This window comes from Pristis pectinata, chromosome 3 (genome assembly GCF_009764475.1).
Source record: "Pristis pectinata isolate sPriPec2 chromosome 3, sPriPec2.1.pri, whole genome shotgun sequence".
In the NCBI taxonomy this organism is placed as follows: domain Eukaryota; kingdom Metazoa; phylum Chordata; class Chondrichthyes; order Rhinopristiformes; family Pristidae; genus Pristis; species Pristis pectinata.
Window position 1 is genome coordinate 65,056,984 of NC_067407.1, and position 9,583 is coordinate 65,066,566.

Genomic DNA, 9,583 nt, shown 5'->3' on the forward strand with positions numbered 1-9,583 from the left:
TAGAATGCCGTCTGATCTGAAGATTTAACTTCAAGTCTTTGTAGAGCTGAGGCACATTAGGTGGAACAGAATTCTCGGATTGAGAAAACGGGGTGGGGGGGGTGGTGAGGGGCGAGGGAAGTGAAAGGTAGTGAACGGGAAGAAGAGGAAAACTCATGCACAGGTAAAGAGAAAAATAAAGAGCAAAGTGGGACAGAGAAAGGGAAACGAGGGCAACAAAGAATAAATGGAAGGAGGGCAAAAAAGAGTGAGGCATAAATAGAGAAACAAGGATAGGAGGAGGGAATAAATAATGGAGGTGTGTGAAAGGAAGATGGGAAGGGGAACACGAAGTGGAAGGGTGAGCAGAGTGAGAGACCAAGACTCTGAAGCTGTGTTTGATTCTAATTTGCCTTAATGTTGCATCCAATCACAGGGCGAGGAGAAAGGTAAGGTGAAAGGGAAGGTGTTATAGATACTCAATTCTCATCCTCAGAAGATCGAACAATGTGACTTCTCAGCAACAAGCTGACCAGTTTCTCACCCAGCAATCGCCACTGATCCCTCTCCCACAACCACCCACCCCCAACCTACTCTCTGCAAACCATCTGAAATCCACTCCACTTACTTCTGACATCTTTTTGAGAGCTTGAGCTAATTGTGCAGGGAGGCAGCCAGGAGGAAATACCACCTCAGCTGCCTGAAGTGAACTAGCTTCCAATAGCTCTCCACAAGCTCACTTCCGGGGGGGTGAAGGACAGGATTGGAGGGCTTGTAACATATCCTGTTCCCCCATTGATCCTACATATTGGGTGATTTCATTTTAAATCCCATTCAGAGACTTGATCAAACAATCCAGGCCAATATACCAGCGCCATACTAAGGGAACATTGCTTTGTTGGAGGAGGCATCTTTCAGATGAGACATTAAAATGAGATCCTGTCTCCTTAATGCAAAGGATTACATGGGATTATTTTAAAGAAGGGGAGAAGTTCCCCTGATGTGCTGGCCAGTACATATCCCTCAACCCACCCTTCTACAACAGATGGTCATCATCCCTTTGCCACTTGTAGGACAGCCCTGTGCATACATTAGATGTTGATGGGGTTCCTACACTGCAACGCCACCTCAAAAACCATTTCATCGATTGTAAAATGTTCTGGGACATTGTCAGATGGTGGGAGGTGCTCTATTAATTCAGGTTCTTGCATTTTCTTTCTCTAACTATTCAGAGAAAACTAACAACAGTTTGTACACCAGCATCCAGAAGGAAATAGAGAAATGTGTTCCAGGAAAAGTAATCGTATTGACACTTATGCAAAAAGAAGTGACATGCCATCAGTGCATGAGTTATTGGATGAAATCCAGCAGATGTAGGCAGATACAGCAACCATGTTCTGTGCACAGAAAGATCTCACAAAAGCAGCAATTGACAGGGATGGCTGGTTAATGCATTTTTATTGGGGCAGGACGTGGGAGTGTTGGCTGGAAGATCTGTCCCACCTTTCTCCTCAGCTTCCACTGGAACAGGTAGGCAGGAGCAAGGTCTCAATGTCCCAGGTTCAGCTTTTAAACCTGAGTTGAGATTAACGGTTGTCAGGGTGCTGTCAAGCTGCAAAGTTAGCGAGGTCTACACATAGCAGGTGAATGTTCATTTATTTGGAAGATTTACACATTAAAAATTAAATGGTGGGTTCAAAGCAAAGAAGCAGCAATGTGCAAATGGCCTGGATGCTGGGAAGTGCAGTCATTGCACAGTTTTTGGATTGGAATGCCTCTCCATTATATTGTTCAGTAGCCAGCATTAGACAAGCAAGTAACGTGGTGTCACTCCCTTCCATCTCAATTCTCCCTTCCTGCCAGCCCACACCCCTCTTCCTCCTTGGCACTCACTCCACATTTGGCCAGGGGTTCCAAAGGCACCAGCAAGCCACCGAGCCCTTGTCCATCCTGCCTACCCATCAGCTATTCAACCGCGGGAGCTATCCCACGTCTTCCATCGATCAAAGTGGTTCACTGTCTGTTTTGTAGAGGTGGGAGGGAGTGAGGATGAACATGTGTGGGAGTAGAATAGGACATTCTGACCCTCAAGTGCGGAACTGACTGATTTTTAATAAGGGGTGGGGTAATTCTAGCATGCAAGAGGCTGCGAAACTTAGCACAGCCTTCTCCAACTCCACCACTGATGGTGTGTTTGCTTTCCCAAATTTTACAGTCATAGTCTTCCGGGAAGTTGCATCTCAACCCTCTGGCAGTAATTTTAATTGTATAAACCACTGTGCATTATCAGACACTCAATTTATTTGATAAGATTTATCTAATAATCCAGCACTATTAAATGCACCACAGTGATGGGCCATTCAGTCTACTAAATAATTATACTAATTACCAGCAAGAAAAGCAAACCAGCCAGTACACATGGACAGTTAAATTGAAATCACCCTCCAAGACAAAAGCCCCTCATTTACATAGAAAGTAAGAAGCAAGACAATTCCTCTTATTCTCTTCCCCCATCTCTGCAACTTAAAGTGTTTGACTTCCAACTTTTCCCCAGTTCTGATGAAATGTAGCGACCTGAAATGTTAACACTGTTTCTCTCTCCACAGATGCTGCCTGACCTGCTGAGTGTTTTTAGCTTTCTGTGTTTACTGGATTACACTGCTTCGAAAGCAGAAAAACTGCAACATGATCTCCCAAATAAATGCACGAAGAATCCCAGCCTTCCCATGTGATAAATGTGAATTAATTCAGATGTAACAAACCAGACCCTCTGATAAAGTGAGCTCACACAAAGAGCCTTTAAAGAAATCAGCGAGGCCAGTTTTGTGTTGCCCACATTTTCTGCTGAGCTTCTATTATTAAGGAGCTTTCCACCCTGAGGTGTAAAGCAGAGGCAGTCAAAGATACCGTAAGGGGCAAAATCTAAGTTGTTAGTTAATTGGTTACTTAGAAAGACAGAGAGACAGCCAGAGAGAGACAGAGATGGGTAGGTAGATAAGATTTTACAGAAATTACATGCATATAAATTAGAATCAAGAGTAGGCCTCTCTGTCCCATGAGCCTACTTCATCATATAACTTGTTCCTAACCTTAATTCTGTGTTCCCAGCTACCCTTCAGTAACCTTTCACCCCTATACATATCAAGTCTCCCTCTACCTCCGCCTTAAGAATATTCAGACTGCCCTTTAAGAAAAAAATTTCCAAATACAATGCTACAAGTGAAATACAAATCGCCTCATTTCTTAAATGGGTGTCACAATTTTTTAAAAAAAGCAGTGATCCCTAGTTCTAGATTCTCCTGCAAGAGGAAACATCCCCTCCACAACCATCCCATCAAGACAACATGACCCCAGTCCACAATGTCTGGGCAATACACAGAATGAAGCACCAACATAAATGACTCAACATATCAGCATTGCTTAGAAGCTACTTGATAGCATTCGCTCTCCACATATCATTTCATATTACATCATAAATATACTCGCTAGATATACGAGCAGTCAAATTGTGATAACGACATACAATGCATTATATGACAGTGCAGATACATGCAGGCAGAATGGTAGGGGTATTTTTTTCCCAATACTTTTCTATGGAACACTTCACAGGGCAACTTCCTTCTCCAACACTTGTCTGGCAACACCTCTACTCTTTTATTCCAAGTCCCTGCTCTTTCCCTGAACGAATATTTATCCTTTAAAAGCAAGGCATAACAACCCCGCCACACAATACTCCTAATCAAACTCCAGAGCAAACCCGTCTTTTGAAAGCCAGCACGCCCTCGTTATTATTTCAGAACAATATCAATGGGAGGGAACTCGCACTTTTCCATTTAACCCTCTCCGTGCCGGAGAACAGACAAGCACCATAAAACCCTTTAAAACAACACTTCGCCCCACAGCAGGCGCTGGTGACTGATGAAGCAGTTCAACTGGGTGAGCATGTCCAACTTTTTCTTAAAACCCGTATAAGTTTATATAAGCATTGGTTTCAGGCGAGGTGTTTCTGTAAAGTTGTCTTTAGAACAAAAAAAGAGAAAACAAGCAGCATCTGGAAGTGGGATGGGCGTCCTCTATTCGCCAACAAACTCTCCCCTAAAGATGCCAGTGAAGTTTCTTTTCCAAATATTCCTCCTGAACAGAGACCATCCCGCTTCGGGCCGGCTACACAGACTGTGGGTGCCCCTCTCGCTGCCCCCAGCTCCCTCCACAACCATCAAGCGCACAAACAGACCCAGCAAACAGCAGGCGTGGCGAAAGCAAAAACAGTTTCCCCTGACCTGTTTTCTCTTTGATCTCACAGAGCACGTTGAAGAGAGCCGGCTTCATTCTGTGGCAATTCAACGCGTGTTTCCTGCAATGCAAATCGTCAGTGATCAGATTTTCAGTCTGCTGCACGTTTAAACTGGAGTTTGTTGGAGGAAGTGGGGCAGTTATTGTACCCCCCCCCTCTCTCTCTCTCTCACATACACATGTACACTCACCGCGCCTGTGCCTCGTCCAAGCTCTGGTCTGTGATGGTCATTATTTGCTGTAAGATGTCTCCAATGTCCTGCTTCCTGCCCTCCGCCTCTCCCCCGGTGTCTTGAAGGTGCTGGGGCAGCCCTGGGATGCTGACCCCGGCGTGGGGGTGTCGCAGCCGGGACTGATCTTCCATCTTCATCCACAGCCTTGTGCGCTGCCTTTCTCTCTGGCCGCCGAGATATAAAAGCCTCCCTCGGACACAACCGAGACCACCGAGTCGGCTAGAGCCAGGGCGGAGAAATCAACCAGTTTTCTCCTCCTCCCTCCCCTCCTCCCCTTAACCCCCGCAGAAAGCCACACCAGTTGGGGTAACAGTGCAGGAGAAAGCACCCCAATTCCCCCACCACCTTTGCCCACACTCTCCCAGCCTTCCTCGTCTCCTTCTCTGCCTCGCTCTCTTATTCTCCAATGCAAGCCCAGGAAGATGCTTCCTTATTATTTGCAGTTGCTATTGATTCCTGTATAATTAAATATCTTTTTTTTCTTTGCTGTTTTTTTGTAGCTGAAGGTGCCACGGTTCTGATCCTGGCTGCAGAGAGAGAGAGAGAGAGAGAGGTTTGAACAGTTGGACACAAGTAGATGCCTGCCTGGGGCTTGCAGAGCTGTGCTGGTGTGACTTGGAGTGCTGGCGCCTCGCCTTCTCTCTGCCAGCCCTCTCCTGGCTCCAGCTGCCCGCGTTGGGGCTTTGCTTTGTTTTTTTTTGGGTGCTCTTGGAAACTGACAGCAGCCCTGGCTCCTCCTCCTCCCCGCCCCTTGATTGACAGCCCGGGAGGATGGAGCCCAGGCCCCGCCCACTCAGCTGCGCTATGACGTCAGGAGAGAAGAGAAAAAATCCAGGCGATGACGTCATACAGCATCAATTCAGAACGAATAAAAAAGAGTTGTTCACAAGTTTGCATTCATGAAGGCAGAGGGGGGAATAAATCAACTCTTGCTGATGACCTTCACCAATTTTCATTGATGCACCACAGAACGCATCCTATCCGGATGCATCACTGCTTGGTATGGCAACTGCTTGGTATGGCAACTGCTCTGAACAAGACCACAAGAAACTGCAGAGAGTTGTGAACACAGCCCAGTACATCGTGCAAACCAGCCTCCCCTCCACTGACTTTGTCTACACTTCTCATTGCCCAGAGAAAGCAGCCAAAATAACCAAGGACCCCTCCCTCCCCGGTCATTCTCTCTTCTCCCCTCTCCCGTCCGGCAGAAGATACAAAAGCTTGAGAACATGTACCACCAGGCTCAAGGACAGCTTCTATCCCGCTGTTATCAGACTCTTGAACGGACCCCTCATACACTAAAAGATGAACTATTGATCTCCCAATCTACCTTGTCATGGCCCTTACACTTTATTTGTCTACCTGCACTGCGCTTTCTCTGTAACTGCAGCACTATATTCTGCATTCTGTTTTTCTTTTTAACTACCTTGATGTACTTATATATGGAATAATCTGTCTGGATGGCATACAAACAAAAGTTTTTCACTGTATCTCGGTACATGTGAGAATAATAAACCAATACCCATACCAAACTGTGAGTCCTTTTTTCTGAGCTCAGGGGCTAAAGGAAATTCTCAAGAAGAAGGTTCACATTCCTCAGATTTGCATTTGGAAAGATGCAAGTACCATCTGTTTTTATGTAGTCCCTCTGATCCTCGATGTCAAGTATAGTCACTCTCACCTTGCCACAGAACCACTGAGGTCCTTCTGGTGAACTTCCAGGATTTTAACCAAGCAAAGTTGAAGGACCAATGGCACATTTCCAAGTCAGGACGATGTGAGACTGAAGGGGAACCTGCAGGTGTTCCCTTGCATCCGTTCTTCTTGGTGGGACAGGTTTGAGAAGTGCTGTGGTGAATTTTGTAGATGCCTCAGCCAGGATCATAGAGTCATACATTACAGAAACAGGCTCTTCGGCCTACCTGTCCATGCCAATCATCAAATACTCATTAAGTACTGACAAACTTCTACGGATGTACAGTGGAAAGCATTCTGACTGATTGCATCACGGCCTGGTGTGGAAACTCCAATGCACAGGAATGCAAGAGGCTACACAGAGAGGTGGACTCAGCCAGTTCCATCATAGGTACAGGTCTCCCCACCATTGAGGACATCTAGAAGAGGCAATGTCTCAAGAAGGTGGCATCCATCATCAGGGACCCCCACCATCCAGCACTTCTCAAACCACAACCTGGTGGATGCCCCTCTTCTTGATGCTGCCATCAGGCAGGAGGTACAGGAGCCTGAAGACCCACACCTCAAGGTTCAACAACAGTTTCTTCCCCATTACCGTTAGGTTCTTGAACCGACCTGAAAAACCCTAACATTACCTTGGACTGTATGCATGCCTATGACAACAATGAATTTGAACTTGAATGTACACTAATCCGGCACAACATCATGGGCCGAAGGGCCTGTACTGTGCTGTAATGTTCTATGTTAATCCCATTTACCAGCAATTGGTCTGTAGCCTTCTAATCTTTGGCAATTCAAGTGCTTATCTAGATACTTCTTAAATGTTGAGCCAGTGGTGGGAAGAGTGAATGTTTAGCGTGGTGGATGGGGGGACAACCAATTGGGCTGCTTTGTCCTGATGGTATCGAGCTTCTTGAGAGTGGTTGGAGCTGCACTCATCCAGGCAAGTGGAGGGTCTTCCATCACACTCCTAACTTGTGCCTTATAGATGGTGGACAGGTTTAGGAGATTGAAGAGAGGAGTCTCTGGCTGAAGGACTTATTCTGGTATCACAGTGTTTATTCAGCTGGTCCAGTTATGATTCTGGTCAATGGTGACACACATTTAATTTAATTTGCTTTGATTTGATTTCTTTATTAGTCACATGAACATCGAAACACACAGTGAAATGCATCTTTTGCGTAGAGTGTTCTGGGGGCAGCCCACAAGTGTCGCCACACTTCCAGCACGAACATAGCATGCCCACAACTTCCTAACCCATACGTCTTTGGAATGTGGGAGAAACTGGATCACCCGGAAGAAACCCACACAGACACACGGGGAGAACGTACAAGCTCCTTACAGACAGTGGCCAGAATTGAACCCCAGTCGCTGGCGCTGTAAAGCATTACGCTAACCGCTACATGGCATTAATGATAGTGAACTTGGCAGTGGTAGTCCCATTGAAAATCCAGGATGGGTGGTTAGACTATCTGTTGTTTTATGTGCATTCTTTATAAATCTTTGCAATTATTTGCTTGAAAGCATGTATATTCAGGGGGTGCCCTGAGAACATGTTAATATTTGTAGGTGATTATGTGGAACATGGAATGTTTTCAAGAGCTTACCGGAGTGTGTCTCAGTTATTGTGAGGGATTCTTCAGGACTCTGTCAATATCTGGAGAGAAGTATGTGTGTCAGTCAGTAAGGCACTCCCTGGGATTGTGTCAAGGGGTAGATATTTGAAAAGGTAGTTACAAGTTCTGGACAGGCACTGGGCTAGTCAGGCAGAGACACAAGAGACCGCAGATGCTGGAATCTGGAGTAACAAACAATCTGCTGGAGGAACTCAGTGGGTCGAGCAGCATCGGTGGGGGGAAAGGAATTGTTGATATTTCTGACTGAAATCCTGCAGCTGGACTCCAAGGCTAGTCAGGCAAACTGTTTGAAAGTTAGGATGAGCAAGCGATTTTTCAGGCTGTTGACATTTCAGTTGACATTTTTCTTGAGATAAATTTGCCCAAGCCAGAAAACCTGCAGGTTTAACATTTAAATACCGATTCCATGCAATTTTTTTGTGGAACAGGCAATGTGAGGTGGTCACACTCACTGAAGGTGTAGAGAGGTTCAGTGACACACAGTAGCACATTGCAGGAAGACTTACAGATCACTGAAGAGCGTATGTTGGTTCTGGGATACACCAGGAGACATCTAGGAAGGTCCGAGAGAAGACGCAGAAGTATTTGTGGAGGTTCATCTTGAATATCTGCTTAAAACCAGACTCTGTGCTGCACGATGTTCCCAGGGACACACACTGAGACAAATATCAACCACTGCTTGGAAACCGTCACCGCACTGAAAGACGCCCTCTGGTCCTCCCAAGACTTACCGGTGTTCTTGAACAAGGTGTTGTCTGTGACAGAGTGCTGCAAACACACCCCCATCTAAAGTCCAGGACCATGTGATGAGAGGTGCACTGAAGCTGGGTACAGCCTCTGCAAGGGCTCTGTGGGGAAGGACCACAGTTTAGGGCCCTCCCGCTATTGCACAGTAATTAGCTCTGTTAAACCCCTTGAACTATTTGCTCAAGGTTGTTGTGTGTGAATGATTGCTGATGATGTGCTAACTTTAAGTAAAGGGAAGAATGTGATGAAAATGTTGACTTGAATACTCTGTATTAAATACATAACAATTTTCATGAATAAAATATTCTATGATATTAAAAAGAAAATCAAAAATACATCCTGGTGAATATGGTTAAGAGAAGGAAGGACCAATGTCTTATACCGCTATTCTTCCCCAGGGAGACTGCCAGCCTTTTCTCTCTCTCTCTCTCTCTCTCTCTCTCGCTCTCTCTCTCTCTCTCTCTCTCTCTCTCTCGCTCTCTCTCTCTCTCTCTCTCTCTCGCTCTCTCTCTCTCTCTCTCTCTCTCTCTCTCTCTCTCTCTCTCGCTCTCTCTCGTAATCCCTGGTAAGATCCTGACCACCAAACCTTCCATTTTTCTCTTTGTCCACCAATCATCTCTGGTGTCTCTCACCCCTCCCTCTCCTGGCTGTTCTCACCTCTCTACTCTCAGTCCTGATGTTGGGTTTCAACCCAAAACATTGACAATTCCTTTCCCCTTTCAGATATCCACTGAGTTCCTCCAGCAGACTTGTTCCATTTCTCCCTGTCACCTATAAACTTTCTGAGAACACTGCACTGTAATGTATTTCCAGGATAAGAGTTCCTCAGATGTCAATGGCTTTGACCGTATCCTAGAAGGTCTTCAGATTTTTAGATCTTCGGAGTTGCAGGCATGGCAATGCTTCTACCTTTTTAGAAGCTTAAGGAGATTTGGCATGTCACGGATTCTCTAGCTAACCTCTACAGATACACTGTTGAAAGTATTCTGACTGCGTGCA

The 9,583-nt window shown here is 45.7% G+C and overlaps 1 protein-coding gene across 1 annotated transcript in view; it reads right to left on the bottom strand.

The window, feature by feature from the left end:
- Nucleotides 1-5,245, bottom strand: part of LOC127568252 (pre-B-cell leukemia transcription factor 1-like) — a 331,297-nt gene extending 326,052 nt beyond the window's left edge. The window contains exons 1-2 of the mRNA XM_052011778.1: nucleotides 4,464-5,245; nucleotides 4,260-4,333 (exon numbers count right to left, since the gene is read on the bottom strand). Of these exons, the coding sequence (XP_051867738.1) occupies nucleotides 4,260-4,333; nucleotides 4,464-4,642 (253 nt within the window). The 5' untranslated portion in view covers nucleotides 4,643-5,245. The remainder of the gene's footprint in view (nucleotides 1-4,259; nucleotides 4,334-4,463) is intronic.
- Nucleotides 5,246-9,583: the final 4,338 nt, after the last annotated feature.